This window comes from Hetaerina americana, unplaced genomic scaffold (genome assembly GCF_022747635.1).
Source record: "Hetaerina americana unplaced genomic scaffold, ioHetAmer1.1.p SCAF_5, whole genome shotgun sequence".
Lineage (NCBI taxonomy): Eukaryota > Metazoa > Arthropoda > Insecta > Odonata > Calopterygidae > Hetaerina > Hetaerina americana.
In genome coordinates this window covers 43,615,043-43,632,236 of record NW_027287095.1, presented here as the reverse complement: position 1 = coordinate 43,632,236, position 17,194 = coordinate 43,615,043, and the positions used below count along the sequence as shown (strand labels likewise).

At 40.9% G+C, this 17,194-nt stretch overlaps 2 protein-coding genes across 2 annotated transcripts; both read right to left on the bottom strand.

The window, feature by feature from the left end:
- Positions 1 to 3,759: 3,759 nt before the first annotated feature.
- LOC139694065 (uncharacterized) lies at positions 3,760 to 11,892 on the bottom strand. Its single transcript, XM_071592487.1, has 3 exons — positions 11,791 to 11,892; positions 8,171 to 8,317; positions 3,760 to 5,073 (listed from the first exon to the last, which is right to left on the bottom strand). The coding sequence occupies exons 1-3, from the start codon at positions 11,834 to 11,836 to the stop codon at positions 4,175 to 4,177; spliced, it is 1,092 nt and encodes a 363-aa protein (XP_071448588.1). The 5' UTR covers positions 11,837 to 11,892; the 3' UTR covers positions 3,760 to 4,174.
- Positions 11,893 to 12,982: 1,090 nt separating this feature from the next.
- On the bottom strand, positions 12,983 to 16,231 carry LOC139693641 (neuroligin-1-like). The gene is made up of 4 exons (XM_071591877.1): positions 16,099 to 16,231; positions 15,314 to 15,526; positions 13,114 to 13,870; positions 12,983 to 12,986 (listed from the first exon to the last, which is right to left on the bottom strand). The coding sequence occupies exons 1-4, from the start codon at positions 16,121 to 16,123 to the stop codon at positions 12,983 to 12,985; spliced, it is 999 nt and encodes a 332-aa protein (XP_071447978.1). The 5' UTR covers positions 16,124 to 16,231.
- Between the last annotated feature and the right edge of the window lie 963 nt (positions 16,232 to 17,194).

Genomic DNA, 17,194 nt, shown 5'->3' with positions numbered 1-17,194 from the left:
TTGCATTATTCAAATATTAGATAAGCCCGCTGGTACTGCGAAAATAAGCACACGTTTTTTTGACTCGTGGAGAATAAGAGAAGTTTGGGAAAAGTGTGATGAAAAATGTAGTAGTATAATAGAGCATGGCCTCTGCAAGGGACTTTCTTATTTGCTGTTTCCACCGAAGGTCAGAGTACCAGCAGTCAAATATTTACTACTACCATTTGGCACATAAGGTTTGGAAAAATGCCAAACTTTTTTAACGACGATCCAACGACGCAGCTCGAGTGTCGATGCCACATTGTCTTATGTACGGCTTCCAACATCATCAGCTAGTGTAAAAAAGGGATTCCATTCGAAGTGAAAGGGAATATAAGGGGTTGAAGAAAAGCAGCTCTGAGAAATAGAAGCATATTCCTACTTTTGGCAAAAAATTTGTACTCCCACACGATACAGCAAAGTGTATATTATTTTGTAGACGCCTAAACTGTTAACAAAAACTCAAGACGATAGATAGCCGTAGTTTAAAGAGCTCTTTTGCTATTTTTTTAATAACTAAACCATGCACGCAAAAAAATAAATTTAAACTATGGGATTCATTCCGGCGAAAAATATTTTCACACCGTATTAAAAAGACATCTACTCGGGCTTAAAAGACGAATTCTTTACGAAAGATAAGAATTACTTGCTAATGAATCGATCATTTCTTAATTACAAAACTCGACATCAGAGCGGATCACATTTTACAGCAATAAAAATGAAGCAATCCTAACGCATGACGAATCAAATGCCAGTGTGGAAGCAGCTACAGGTTTGTATTAGGGTACGTTGAACGAGCGGTGCCACGAAACCCAGAAGCCTTGAACCTCCACCCGGCGTACATAACGGAAACTGGAAAAATCTCTTCTACCTTTAGCTTGTAACAGCTGGAGTAGCGTCAAAAATACAATATTTTCCATGGTAGGGGCCTTAGGGGCCATGGTATGGTAAGCCCGTCATTTTGAACAAAATCACGAAAGAGATAGCAACATAGGAAATAAGAAATAGTAAAACAAAAGAATTTTTTTAAATCCAGCATTTAAAAAGGAAATACTCATGGATTAAGTGTTTGAAAATTTAGAGCACAGCACATTTCTCCCATTAAACCTCAGAAAAGATATGTATAAGCCAAAATTTGACTTAAATTGTTACGACCTCTCATTGAGGCACGGCTCACGGCCCTGTCTTTTTAAGAAGGAGAGACGGAAAAGGGAAACTCTGACGAAATTAGAACAAATTAAAATGTCGGCCACTCTAATGATTAAGAATGGACGAGGCAGCGTAAGTCTATTAAGGAGCTGGAGTGGTAACTGCAGACTGTCCAACATACCTATCGCAAAACCTATTGAAAAAAATTTGACCGTGGCCACTCAAAATTCACCTTTCCTGGACCATAGTGAATCAGTGGATAAGAGACATGAGTCAGTTGATATTTAAATGCAAATGATTTACTCGAAAGATGCCTCATAATCTAAAAAATAGTAATGATTTCCTGCCAGCAGCACAAGTAAATTATAAATTGGGATTCCTTAAACATATGGTTATTTATGACAAGATTTTGCCGCATCCATCGAAAAACCAATATCCATAGGAATTCTGGACGATACTTGAGAAAAAAGTGCGTTTTAACGTCAGGAAAATTCTTTTACAACAGGTTAATTCCTTCATCAGCTTAAAGCCAACAAATTTAGCGTAATCAAAATTGAAACAGGTTTTAACTGTGAAACGTAATTCTCATAACCGAATCAATTGTTAAAGCTAATTTCACTTACTTCGTTCGCATCAACGACAACGAGACCAAAAAGAATAACCCGTTTATAATTAAACACATCATTAGCAATTTATGGTTGACCGCTCAACTTTTTCTTTTAAATGAAAACAAAATTCCTCCACGGCTGACCAATCTACGGTTCTATACGGATGCAAATACACGTCGATGGGTCACGCCCGCGACAGCGCTCCAAAACCACTTAATTCTCCTCTGTTAATTCTGTGCAAAACAATTAGTGGTCATAAAACAATTACATTAACCTTAATGACTCCAGAATTCAACAGTTTAATCCGCGGTTTTGAACAAACTAAGTCGATCCTCTAATGAGTGCACTTTAACGGTAAAAGCGGAGCATTCTCGTCATTATGAAATCTATAAGATATTCCACACTGCGAGCTTTACAAATTTGACCCACAAATAAAAAGGATTTGAAGGGAATAAACATAAATTTACCTGAATTTAGGCGGGTGTTCCTACAGCAGAATAGCAAGAGATCGTCCGTTATTCCGGCGGTAAGCAGCTCCTACTCCTTCGACGGCCCCGAAGCGTCTGACAGCGAAATTACCCAGGAGGCCCCTCCGCTGATGAGGTCATCGGTGGACTTGGGTGTTTCACAAAAATAGGAGGGTGAGTGTGTGAAAGAAAGGCTGCAGCAGAAAAGGCGGAGAGGACCGTCCGAAATCAAAAAGGGTCCTGAATGACGTAAGTGTTAGGCCTTCGACTGAGGAAAGCGAGTAGATGAAATGACTCGGGCGTTCGAATGAAACCGTTTTCGCGCTGAGATGGGACCTGGAGGAGTTTTTTTTTAGGAAAAACCCCATTTTTGACTCGCGTACTTATGGGATGAATAATACGTATTATCATGATAATATTTCCGCTCTGTTGACTACAGGTCATGAAATACGCCTTGTACACGTGGGAAATTGGTCAGCGTCTCCCTCATTCAACGCAAAAACCATGTTTGGCGCGGACGAAGCCTCTAGGGTATTTGCTCATTATGTGACTAGGGTGCGTCACCTGGAAGATCACGAGATTAAAATGATGAAAATGCGTTGCGACGCAAAAGGTACTATTCAAAGCAAACTTGGTGGCTTATATTCAACCGTTACTCAATGGTAGGTTCACTGCCTTGAGACTATGAAAGAAATACATTTACTATTGTAAAATTTAACAAATACTAAAATACAATAATGCGTGTATATACATTACTTATGAATAATAACTTTTACTTAATATTGTTATCGTTATATATTTTGGTTTAAGGGCTCATTATGACGGAAGACTCTAGAGATTTTCTATATACTTATCATACCATTTTCTACATACATTCAATAATTCTGTAAATGAGTTATTTTCCTTTCAGTGGCCGAGCAGACGGTCCATTGGACTGCGGTGGCGTTATATCCAAAAGGACTTGAATCAATAGAGAGATAGGCAGCTAATTGTAGACCAGGCTGATTGCAGGAGAAATGCAGAATGAATAGCAATTTGGGCATGATAAAATTGACCACGCCTGCAGCTGAACACATATGCTTTCCGCCAAGTTTTCTTTCACCCCAAGTGGGTAAGAGTCTGTAGTAAACTTTTTTTTATATTATTATCTAGCCATCAAATACGGTCACTGCTAAATAAAAAAGAACCCTAAAAATAAATAATGACTTCACTTTGCATACTTACCGTATGAAAGTCTACAAACTACGTGCATTTCAATTTTGCTTGTTCTTGTACTCAATTCTTGACAAAATCTACAATGATTCAGCTAAGAAGATATTAAAAGGGTTTAATGGATGCCAACAGAGTTCAATATAAATAAATTGACGGAACAACAAGCATATTTTAACAGCTTTATATCAAAATAGTAATACAATGTTCATCATGATGAATAAATTATTTTACAAACATGATAAATGCACGCCATTGAAACTTATAAAAAGAGGTGTTTATTCAAAACATTTTACATTCTCGTTCTATGTTAAGTGGCGCCTCTTGGAATTATTTAATCAGTTTTTTAAAACACGGTTATGAGTCTCAAAATAATTCAATATTTTACTCTCAATATTTTTTCTTTCCATGAACAACCACACGGAGGAATTTCACCCCAATTTGATAAAAGAACACTCAGATCACTTCCTTTGTTGCACAATCTGCCTCATTGCACGCTTCAAAAATATCGATGACCTTCGTTCCCATATCACTCTCAATTCCATGGAAAATTCGCACCGCCCACTCGGAAGGAAATCCCTTTGAGAGAAGCACCAAACAAAATAATAATTACGATGCCTAATCTTCTTAGGACGCTCACGGTCTCGTTATCCCTTTTCAGTCACGCACAAGAAAACAAAAACTCAACGCTGTACCCAGCCTCCATCACCTCCAGCACGATCACACTGATATTTCCTGGACCCTCCTTTTCACGGCTGGCGTCCCGGGCGAAGCGGGCTCGCGGCCCGCGGACGGCTTGGCCCTCGGAAACGTGGCCATACCACTCGGCTGCCGTTTCCGCGAGAGCGACGACGTGTCAGGGGTCGGAAGGGCTCCCATAGACCCCACGGCTGCTCCCCCGAACGTGGACCGGATCTGCGACTTCTTCTTAAGTCTCACCTGTTCGCTAATGCAGCACCGGTCAAGGCTTCGGCTCGAGTCCTTGCGGAAGCATCGCTCGTGATCCATCACGTCCGGGTAGGCCCGCTGAGGGAGCACGAGGCCCAGCTCCGTGCCCACGTCGCTCATGAAGTCCTTCTTTGAGTCCGAGACACTGTCCAGGTAATCACCGAACACGCCGTAGTGGTGTTCCCCGCTGCTCGGGTCGCTCCCGCTCCCACCCTCCTCCGTCGTCTTACCCTTTGCCTTACGGGGCTTCTTCTTGGCTCCGGCAGGGCCCTTGCGACGGCCATCGCGGGCCCTCTGGCGGTAGTGGTGGAGGACGCCAGCGACGAGGACGGCGGCGTTGAGGAGCAGCAGGACGACGCCAAGTGTGACGGTGATCGAGACGGCGGCGAAGTAGTCCCCCCCCTCCGACCCTGGCCGCGGACTCCCGGGGGCGCCGCCGGTCCCCTCCTCGCCACCCGCTTCGTCCGCACCGGCCGGTAGGGAGGCGTTGCGGGTGGGAAGAGAGGGGTCTGCGAAGGAGGAAGGTGAGAGTCCGTCTCCTTCATCACCACCACCACCCCCAGGGTCGCACTCCATGGCGGGAGGAACGGTGGCCGTGTGCAGGGCGCTCTTGGACCACACCGCCCCCAGACGCCAGTACGGGTCCACGATGGACTTGTTGAGTGTGGCCCCTGAAAATCGCATGAATTTAATATTTGTCACGTAAATCTCAAGTAGCATATCAATGTTATTAGTCACTTATCATTTTATATTTTCGTTGCTGAAATGCCTCGGAAAATATATGTCCCTCAGGTTTGCCTTCTCTCTCCATCACAAAAAAACAAACATGAAAAATCAAACCGAAAATCCAATTTCTTTTCCTATGTTGGACTTCTGATTGAGACGTCGGTTAGATAAGTACATTATTAAGTTTATCGTTCATACATTTTAAAAATATTTTGAAAGCTTTTTATTGCATTGATGACTCTTTTGAATGAATATCAGACGGCATGTTAATTTACTTGAATCCTTCAGAAGAGGTTCCAGGTTTTCCAAGCATGGCACGATTATTCATGGTGCAATATCCTTGCTGAAGGCGAGACTCAAAGCGGTGACCCTTGAGCTTTCTGGCTAGTAGGTTACCCACCTTAGAATTTCGATTGTTATGTGCAGAAGTGATATCTAATACGTTTATATGAAGTCCCTCCTCAAATTTCAAAGCAGTCCATGATATTCAATACAGTATTAACTCAATGAACGAAAATCTCGGGATTGCATTTTTGCTGTATATTTTGGGAAATGTGAGGGTTATGGAAAAGATGAGAGTGACGGGAGAAATTAACATTGAAAAATTATATAGATAGGCATACTTTTGACAATGAAGTCACCATGATTAGTACATTGTAATATAACCTAAATATGAATTATCAATAAGAATCATGAATTATTATGAAATATCAATTATCATTATCTTCTTTACTCATTCACCTAGGATAGATCGAGAGAATTTATCTGATAAATTTGTTATCGTGCATTTACCTCTATATTAAACATTTTGTAATAATCACACTTTATTTAAATGCGAACTCTTGGTTATCAGTTGAACGTTTCATTAGAGTTATTCAAAATTATCCCAACTAAAGAGTGAACAAATAAATAGAAAAAAGCACAATTAGAAAAAAACATAAATAGAATTATTTTTAGCGTGTGACCACCAATTCCTAAGTCTCTGTCACTATATCAAAGTACAACCACATATTTTTCGTTAAACCTATAATAAATTAGATTATAAATTAGATAGATAAAGATAACATAAATATATTATATATATATATATATATATATATATATATATATATATATATATATATATATATATATATATATTATAGATACAAGTTTTTCTTCGGATGCTTGCAATCGGAGGAAACATTTATTGAACACTCTTATTTTAAATAGGTGATAATGTTATCCTTCCATTTTTCCGTTATTATTCTGTATGGCCTTCTGTTTATTTACGTATAAATTAGTTGTAACGTACATACATGCTCTGAATGTATAGCAATGAAACGCCATTAAAATATATCTCTCTCTAAGTGCATATATAACCAAGGGAAAAGAAAACATTTTTACTGCGGAGATTCGTTTCCTCAAATGCGTACAGCTCTTTTAAATGTCGATTAACCTAACTGCTATATTTTGTAATGATCGTAAAGGCTGCCAGTTCTTGACCAATTTAAATTTGGCACGGTGTCTCCCACTACCGCATGAAATCGAAAAGGGAACGAGGCACACGTGCTAATACAGAGTGTATTCCGAAAGTAATTTAATTATTTTTTTAAGAGTAATTATTTGAACAGATTTGCACAAAAACTTAAAATTCTTCGAATCACTGTCTTTGGGTCACTACACATTTTTTCCAGGGACATAGCGACATGACCGGTACGCGCCCTTGAAGGAGTCTTCGGGGATCTCCCGAAAGGTCTCCTTCACGGCTGATTGGATCTCTTCTATGGTCGAAAAACGGGTTCCTCTCAGGGCTACCTTAATCTGAGAGATCAAAAAGAAGTCTGCTGCGGCGACGTCAGGACTAAAGGGTGGGTTGGGCAGCGTTGGCACTTGGTGTTTGGCCAGGAACTCGAGGACTCATAGCGCGTTGTGGCAAGGCGTGTTATCATGATGGAGTTGCCAGGAAGCGGAGACGTGTCTTCTCATCCTGATGACCCTTTTTCGGAGTCTTTCCAGCACATCCACGTATTAGATAGGGTTAACTGTCTGTCCTTGAGGGACAAACTCATTATGGACCACTCCTTTACTGTCGAGAAAGACTATGAGCATTTTATCACTCTTGATTTGTTCATTCTTACCTTTTTGGGCTTGGAGACTGGTCGATGTGCCAGTTAGAGCTTTGGCGTTTTGTTTCTGGGTCGTATTAAAAAAACCACGTTTCATCACCAGTGATGACGTTGTCCAAATAATCAGGTTCATTTTCAATACATTGCAAAATCTCACTTGAAATGTCCGCTCGGTTGGTCTTTTGGTCGTCTGACAACACCTAGGGTACGAGCTTGACGCACATTTTCCTCATCGCTAAATGCGAAACACAACAGTAGACGACAAGTTTAGTTCATTGGCATTCATTTTGGTACTCAATCGACAGTATAACAATTTTCGAACACGAGCGGCATTGTTTTCGGTTTTGCTGGTTGACGGTTGCCCAGAGCTTTGTTCGTCGTGAATCTCTTCCCGGCCCTCTTTGAAGGCCTTTGACCACCTCGAAACTTGTAAGTAGGACAGAGCAGAGTCCCCGTAAGCTTCAAAAATCATTTTGTTTCTCTCCTCAAGAGAGTGTTTCAGTTAAGCCCAAAACTTAATCGCGTAACGCTGCTCGATCGTCGATTCCATTTTTTTCGTGACGCAGTTGGCGCGTTAAGGTTTACAATACCTGACGTCCTACCGCTTTCACAGCTGGAAGAGCATTGAAATTGATTACACGGTAATGTTTAGCGTCTCCTCCACCTACTCCAAGTGTTTTGATTTCACTCAGAACAATAGGAGTAGCGCGGGATATTCAATTGCATTACTTTCGGAACTTACCCAGTATTCACAACCCATTTCATTTCGAAATAATTCAGTCAACCTTCACACTATTATGATGAGACGAGCAAATAGGCCTCACAGTAGGGAATTGGATTCAATATTTGGTGTCTAATTTTCTAATACTTATTCTTGTTGATGTGCTAAATTAAATTTATCATTTGACTGGGAAACTACCTTTATACAACATACCAGCGTAATATTGAGATTCCTTCTCCAAGAATTCGTGATGCGGTGAAGTGTCTTCTTCATCCTGTGAATGGTGTAGTTGAGGAATCAGATTTAGCCATAGCGCCATCTTGTGACTTCGGTAGTGACTTCGCATTTTTGGTTTTGGCCCTTTGGTAAAGAAAAGAGAGAATATTAGTCATGCGCCATTTAACATAGACAATATGTACAAAAACAAACAGAGAACAACGTTTAATATAACTAACATAAGCATCTCAATGATCAGCTACAAAAATATAGTGATTTTGAAATGAATAGTTAGAAATGTTTCCACAATCATTAGGGTACGTTATTAAAATTCTGTGAATGATGTGCAATTAGTGAAATTACGATTTGATATCGTAAAATTTGTATTGCAGTACTGATTCTTAGTAAACGATAAACTAAATATGGTACTCTTTCACTCTTTCAAGCTGGAAATAGCCGTTATTTTGATCTCAAAATTCCCATAAAAGTACCTCCTAATCCTAATCACTGGAAATTCTATGGTATTAGGTACGACAATAAGCCTTATGCATTCACGCGATAGATTTAAAATACCAGTTATATGCTATCATGACGACTGGCTTTGTGACGCCAAGAAACGCTTTTGTCCATTTCAGATTATAAATTATCTAGAAAAAGAATTTAACGTGCAATTCATATGGACTAATCAGTAACAATAGTAACACAATCCCTCAAATATTTAGTTGTACTAATAGATGCTATAGATTCCACAGTTTAACTCACTCTAGCTTCTCGGAAAAGAATTTATACAGTGATACCGATAATACCCAGGTTAAGATCAGCTGATATCCCGAAAGCTGCCGGATACTTATCATGGGTGTGTTGGATCCTACAGTTTCCCACATTTTTAGTGAATCATATACCAGCGTAACACCGAGTGGTGGAACTACCTGCAAGCAAGTGAAGTGTTCAACCGAAAAGTGGCCCTACCTAGGACAAAGGGACGTATCACTGTTTACACGGATGCTACTCTAACTGAAGGGGGAGTTGTAATTAAAGATTGGGATATATCCCAATCATTCCACATTCCAAAACTAAGTTCCGTTAATGCGTGTGAATCTAACGCCGCCCTGAAAGGGCTCGAAATGACATCCGATTTATTGAGAAATTTTGGCATTTATAACATTTGCATTGATATGTTAATTGACAACTCTACTGCTGCATTTTCCCTGCAAAAGGGTCGAGGTTTAATATTTGTGTTAAATCCCACACTGGTGGCAATGTACATGGATATTTTAATAAATGAACCTCAGTCACATGCAGTGATCTGGTCACTATTCTCCACTCACGCTAATCTGGCCGATGGGCCCTCTCGGGCCGTGCCACCTGCGTTTAATCCGCGAGCATCGCCATCTTTGCTCACTTAGCATATATACGTGGGCGGATCAACGGTCGGGAGTGGGTTCAGATAATCGGAAAAGAAAAGCAAACAGTGGAGGTTGGTGGCCAGTAGCAGAACTAACTATGATATTTGGCGTGTTTAACCCTTATTTTGGCAAGCATTAGAGGCCCTTACTTCGTACCGTCTTGGTCTGATATGTCCCCAAACAAACAAACCAATAAATTTTTCCCTTATATTTTAACGATTAGAAATAGCAGTAATCGATGATCATGGCAATAAAAATGAAGAATTTCTGTTAATGATCTTGTTTGTGGAATTAATTTTTAATTTTTAGTGCTTACCATTGCTAATTTTTGTTCATTAAATGCATGGCGATATTTACCGGGAAAGCCTAAAGATTACTCGCGAAAGGCTCTTGAAAAATAATGCTATATAATAGACGAAGAATTGTTTATCATAACGGTTGAGAGACTTAAATTAGAATAGGCAAGCATCGCCATACAATGCTGCAAAGTCGAGAAAAAGAAGTGCATAAGAAGACTAGCCAAAATATAAAGGCATGGAAGTTCAATAGATGTCCCCATATAGCTATGAATGAGTAATATGACTGGACCACCTTACTTCATGGAGGTTTTGAATAATGCAGCTCAGAAAATTTAAAATTCCAATAATTGGAAATAATAACGTATGTTTAAAAAGTCTCTGACTCAAAATCCACTGTTTTCGCATTAAAAAAATGGAAAGCGTCAACCTTCGTCGAAATTTTGGATCCGCGGGAGAGAAAAAAATTATTTTGTAGTTTCACGATGCCAAATGGTCAATTTGGAGCAAAAAAGTCTCTTAGCCTTATTGAGTGATGAAATTTTAGCATTAAACAAGGCAAAGCATTTATTTTGCCTCACGCAATCACCCAAAATTGAGGGTATTTCAAACGTTTACTCCACAAATATGACAAAAGAAAAGCTGGGCAGGTTTACAATTGTAGCAGGCATTACTACTGAAGCTAAATCATTGGTGATTGAGAGATAAATAAATGTATATGCGATTAGTAAAACACCTGTCACCTAAATAAATAAGAATGGCAAAAATAAATATTTTGTAGGAAAGCTTATTTTCCTTTTTGCAAAAAAATGCCTGCATTTATACCTAATTATTAATGAAAGTGTAACTTCTGCAGAAGTAGGTGAAAATTATGGAGTTAAACTGGCAGCAAGGTCTTATACTTAAGATACCTAAATCCGAGTCCGATAGTTATAAATAATATGAATTGCATGACTGGTAGGAACATCCCAAAAATGATAAATAAAGGAGCAGGTGAGAAAAACGCTAGTTGGACACGCCAAAAAAAGTCTCCATTATTTAACCTACTTTTCTTTATTATCCTGAAATTTATAGATGGCAAACATGCAATTTTTGAAAGGCCTACGTGCTTCCTATATTTCTTGAGCGAGAGAAGCATCCGCAGCGGGGGAAGAGTTAGCAGGTTGTCTTTTGTCAAGGCACAGCACGGAAAGGACGGCGCAGCGCCGCGCCGTTGCGATACGCATTTGGACGTGTTTGTAAGAAACGGCCAGGCGCTTCAATGTCACACCACTTAAAACTCTAAATGAACGCAGCGGCTTGAAAAAGCGAAAAATGCAATCTCTTTTTACTCTTTTAAACCGTATCTATAATGGAAACAAAAGGTTTTTAAAGAACCAATTCCCGCACGAAATTTTCCCCAGAGCATGTTTTTAATTTTCAAGAATACGATAATTCATCCTTGTGTATCATTAAGACCGTCCTCCCTTGTCGGTTTAATATCATTTTACTAACACGCAAAAGATCACTGTGGTAAAAAGGAGGAAAAGCATATTGGAAAAAAGCGAGGAGCATAATGGAAAAAGCATTTTAGCACGGAGGGCTGAAGATTGAGGCATGTACGTACTCCTTAGAGAATTAATTGCATGCAAAATGAAACTTATGTATTTGCTACTCAGGTGTATCATCTTTTCTTACACTTTTTCTAAACGAAAACGTCTCATTTTGCATCGTTGCACCAGGCATTAAAATCGATATCCCACGCATCAGTCCTATAAGAGCTAGTGCGAGGTCGTTTAATTTATTCACTTACGGCATTCTTATCTTCCGGAAACCTTCAATTCATTCAAGTTTATTTGACCATCTTTCAAAAGTACATAACGTTACGGTGAGGAGGTCGCCATGAGATATTACCACAAAGTGAGACGGTACGCACCCATGTTGAGATGCATCTGCGAGGTGAGGTCAAATGGCATCCACATGGGCGGAAAATGCCCTCCACCCTGCTGGTCAGCCCGTCCGCTCGGCCACGGCTGGCCCCGTGCCACCGCCGCCTCTCTCAGCGCCTGGCTCTCCCAGTTGGGGTCCCTGCCGACAACAAATTTCACATGGTAACTAAGGTCGATGAGGATACACACGGATGAATGTAACACCAATGACGTAGGAAGACATAAATGTCTGAAACGTATTACGAGGGTCAGTCAAATGACAACCGAACACCCGCTACAAAAGACAGTCCGCTCACCGACAAGGACGTTACCCAACAATTGCATGCGCCTATGGCTTATCACTATGCCGTTCTCCTACCACAGCGGTGGCAGTGTCGATACGTGACAAGCTAGCTTCAAAGTTATAGCGGACTGAGTAATAGCAGGCATTCTGTTTTCATTCGACTGGCCCTAGTAAATTCAAGTCCAACCTAACCCAAAACATTTCGACATATTTCGAAACGTAAAGAAGAATATAAGTCGATGGGCCTTGGATAAGAATGATTTCATACCTTATAAGCGATGGATGACTTATAAGGTAAATATATTAGGATTAAAGGGAAATAAATGTAAAAGGTAAATATATTAGGATTTCAATAACAATTACCAATGTAATAAAAAAAGACAAAACACTAGAGATAGCAGGAAAGGTTTCGATCACTATTTTGTAGAAATAAAAATATAACGTCCTAAATTCATACTAGTTGAAAATTTCTTGAAATGTTACTTCATTGTTTTGCATTACAGCTTTTGCGAAGACACTTCAAATTTTTACCTCTGATAGCATAAAAAAGTTAAACAAAATGATGTCCCTTCAAAGAAATCAGACGTTATAGGGAACACCAAAGCACTTATGACTCATTTATGGTACGTAATTTGATGTGAAATGGTGATGAATTAAAAAATTTCAAATATTTATGACTCTTCATTTAGAATGAATAAAACTAAATCTGGCAAACATTTACTTAATGGCGTAGCCTTACCCAGACTTCGCGAAATTGGCCATATATCGTATCATGGCCACCTCCACCCCGACGTCTTGCTTCGTGTGGTTTAGCGGAAGCTCAGTGGGCTCCGTTGAGTAATGGTCCAGCACGGGTGACGTACCACCGAGGACGGCGACGCCAAAGAGGTGTGTGATCACCTCCTCGGGCGCGGAGCCCAACCGTTCCTGGGCATAGTCCACGCCGTCCCGGGCGTGGTGCGAGAAGTGCAGCAAGTAGGTGGGGGCGCCGCGACCGGCCGCGTGGCTCCTCGTCACCGAGACGAGCGGTGCCACCGTCTGACCGTCTCCCAGGGCCTCCACCGTCGCGTCCCGCACCGTGATGGGGTGCAGGTGGTGCCGGGCGGGAGCAAGGGCCCCGGGCGCCGCCGGCGGCGTGGACGGCGTCGGCGGCCCGTCTCCGAACTTGGCGCTCCGCGACCCCCGGGCCCGTGGGTCCCCGCCCAGCCCCACCCAGTCCGTGTACTCGTTCTTGACGGCCGCGAGGATCTCCCGCCGGTGGTAGTGGTACGAGTTGGCCACAAAGGTGCGCAGCAGCGCGTCCCGCCGCTCCTCCTCGAGGCCCCAGCGGACGTCCTCCGCCGAGAGCTCCGCGTACGCCTCCGCCGTGGCCACGCCGAGAACGAGGGGCGTGCGGGCGAAGGGGGCGGCCGAGGGTCCCGGGGCCACGCCCTCGGGGGTCTCGAGCCAGGGCCCCGTATCGTCCTGGCGGAGGGCGGGGGCGAAACGAGCGAGGAAGCGGAGGGCGGGTGGGTAGGAGGAGAGGAGGGCCCGGAGGGAGGCCCTCCGGAGGCAGGGAGCGACGTCCACGTCCTCACCCTGGGGGGCCGCGGGCGGCGGGTCCGAGGCGGAGTGCAGCTGTAGAGGGGGGGAGGGGTCATGGGAGCGGAAGGGGGGGTGTGGCTGCGTGGGGGCCAGGCACCCTAGCCGCTCGGCCACCTTCCGCCGGAGAGCCCGCGGCTCCCGGACCACCGCCCACAGGCTCTGCGCCGACCCGCTCAGCATCACCGCGCGCTGGAACAGACCTGCGGTACGAGACGGGGGCAGAGCGGGTGAAGGTATTTAATGCTAATCCATAATTAATCTAATAAATTTTCAACTAATGATGATAAAAGAAGTTTTTCGGCTAAAAATGATTTTCACTATTCAAATATTTATCTATGTTCTCTTTTCTGCATACTTTACACTTAAAGGCTTCACTTCTAAGAGTTGTCCTTGTTTTTATGATATGTGTCGCCATAGATTAAAATGGCTTCCCTACAACGAATCGCAGCTTTTCTTTTTTAAGAAGTGAAACAATTTTTGGAGTAGAATTGCGTCTTCATTTATCGATAGCTTTTTTAGATTCAAATGTTACCTAAATGTATCTACCATTGATAATCAAGTTAAGTATCCTAAAAATAAAACGAAATTTATTGTGCATTAATGATTCTCCATACAAATGTTATCATTGAACCTATATTTGCGTTTATCCTTATATTTTTAATATATTGCTGAATGCGTGTTTCTTCAGCACAAAACATTTAACAGAAATATGTTACACACAATACTCTCAGTTTCAAGTAACAACTTTGCGTATCTTCGATAGCCGTCTGAATTGTGAACAAACATTTGTGAACACACCATCATAAACAAATTACTCGACCCACTTTTGAATGGCAAATCAATTATTATATTTTTGTTTTTCAAGGTCGACCATTTTTCCCCGCGTTCGCTCATTTATTTTTTTGTTCCAGGATCCTGATACCAGTGTACGACCAATATTGAATTTAATTCAAAACTCACCAACTGTGAAAGTGCAATTTTCTAGACAACTCGTATTTCTTACTTATCCGACGGAAGAATCTAGACGGAGATTTCTTTTGCATGAGATGTATTTAATTGATAAATTTATTATTTACCAAGACCTTAGTATACAATTAAAATAGGCGATGGATACGTTTTTGCATCCAGGCGTAGTTGATTGATACGGTTTTCGTTTTCTTTGTATGAGTTCCTAACCTTAATTTATCTCTCTAGCCCAATCTACTTTTACCATTTCTATAAAGATAATCCGTAATAGACACGGCGGGTGTGATTTTACGTATTATTTTTGAGAATTTTGTTGAATTTTTACTAGACAAGAGCCCATTGTTTTTTGATATGTTCTTTTTTCCAACTTGTAATAGCTCTTCGACTGTGCGTATAAAGGTTTGCATGTGCAATGCAACAACGTTCGTGACGAGATCACCAATTAAAATTCACCAATTTCTGAATGATGGCTAAGGAAAGAGTGTAACCAATGACTTAGAGGTGCCAGTAGATAATTCTGGAAACACTTTTTCTCCTGATTATCTTTTGCTCGATTTCACATGAACTTTCCTAGGTTACTCGTATTCGCACAGGAAAAAAGCGTATCCATCTTCTTTGATCTGTAATGAAGACAACTAACCAGATTTCCGCAAATTTCTCAAATGATATAATCTTACCTTTGGCTGCCGTTGACACCAGTAGCAAGTGCACCAGTGCCGCCCCCGTGTGGTGGCCAACGATGGTGACGCGGTCTTTGTCCCCACCGAAAGCCTCCACGTTTTTCCGGACCCACCGCAGGGCTTCGAGGACGTCAAGTAGGCCCCAGTTACCTTGAATCGAAGTAGGGTCGCCGAATGGCTCTAACCGCGTGGGACCCGTCTGGAGGAAGCCTGAGCATTGAAATAGGATAGTGAAAGAATGTAGGAAGGCTTCCCAAGTTTAACTATTTGCAGTCTAATGACTGGAGGGAATGTCGAGAATTATGTGAATGAATATCAAACACCGTTATTTTGCAAACCGTGTGCTAATTAAATGACTTTAATAGACCTAATTGAAATTGAAAATTATAATTAATGAGTGACTGATCGAAAACTGAAACTTAGAAACAAGACTTGAAAACAAAGATTGCAAGAAACTCCAAGTGTTTACAAGAAAATGTTGTTCAGTTGTTATTTTTTCACTCGACGGTCAAAATAAATTATATTTATTTCGTTAAATAAAATTACATTCAAAACCTTTCGATTCCCATGCCACAACCGTAGTTCTCTCCATAACATTAATATTAGTCTCATAAATATTTCCACAGTTTTCAGTTTTTTTTAATATGTACGATTTATATAACCCAATCATTAACTTAGGCATTTTGTGTTTAAGTGAATTAATTTCTAGCTCTACCTAAGACCATTGCATTATGGCGTCAATTAAGTAAGGAAGAACTATACACCGAGTCTTACTAACTTACCTAAAATGCCCAACCTGAAGTTCATGGTCACGACTATCACCCGACCGAGGCTGGCCAATACGCTCCCATCGTACGGATTGCCGGAATTCCACTCGAACGATTCCCCATGGACGTAAAAAATTACGGCGAAAGAAGAGCCATTTGGTGGAGCCCCTGCGAAAGAAAAAGGGAACTTGATCAGTTTTTATGATAGGCCAAGAGAAATTACCCTGCGGGGTGTCAAAATTAGGCGAGTCCAAGGAAAAAACAGTGGGGTAAAATATGTGCCATGTTTGTTCCCCTCGGGTGACTCCATGATTTAACACCCACACTCGATTCGGAAAACAAACGTATGCGCTAGAATGAAAAAGGTGTCATTAATACTAGTCGTAGTTTGTGAGGGGGTGACCCCTGGGGACTTTGGCATCTATCACTTTAGATTGTTTGGCTTTAGACGGATAGATTCATGCCTTAGACAGTTTTAGAATGGTCTTAGTCCTCTGAATATTTTAGTCTCTATGATAGAAGGTTCAATGAGGCAATGCATTCAGTAATTGGAGTAGTCAGCATGGGCGGAATAATAAATATGGACTCGAAATGTCAGAATTACGTAGCCCTTATCTAAGGATATATGCAAATGTTTCTGGAGTGTTTGATCCCCTATTTTTGGAATCCAAAATAATGCGTTCACCGATGCTGAACAATTCACTTTTTATAATCTGGAGAGAAATTTTATTGTTAATACCTCCATTATTTAAATTAAATTTATATGGTACAAGTCGTGTAGCAATGATAATATCGCACTGCTTATCAGACTCTCTGATAAAATAATTTAATCGATATTATTTTTTTCTTGAAGATACGGGTAATTCTAGTAATCGTATATTTCTAAATTTGAGAACTTCTAGTGTCACTTGTTTAGAAATTTTATTTTAGAATTAAAGACGTACGACTAAAGATATATATGCCTATTTAAACTAAAGTAATGTATTTTGGAATATAAATCAATCAAATGAAACATCCTTATATGATAAATTCACTGATGGCAAAGGTTAAACTAATGTTTCACTTCATTTTGTCAATCACTTTATTTTGTCCTTAACTTACCCTAACATGC

Coding starts and splice junctions, on each gene's coding strand:
- LOC139694065 (XM_071592487.1), bottom strand. CDS start 11,836: ATGTGGATGCCATTTGACCTCACCTCGCAGATGCATCTCAACATGG. Junction 8,318..11,790: donor GCAGATGCATCTCAACATGG/GTGCGTACCGTC, acceptor TCTTTACCAAAG/GGCCAAAACCAAAAATGCGA. Junction 5,074..8,170: donor GGAATCTCAATATTACGCTG/GTATGTTGTATA, acceptor TGCGATTTTCAG/GGGCCACACTCAACAAGTCC.
- LOC139693641 (XM_071591877.1), bottom strand. CDS start 16,123: ATGAACTTCAGGTTGGGCATTTTAG. Junction 15,527..16,098: donor CTTCAGGTTGGGCATTTTAG/GTAAGTTAGTAA, acceptor TTCAATGCTCAG/GCTTCCTCCAGACGGGTCCC. Junction 13,871..15,313: donor GGTGTCAACGGCAGCCAAAG/GTAAGATTATAT, acceptor CTCGTACCGCAG/GTCTGTTCCAGCGCGCGGTG.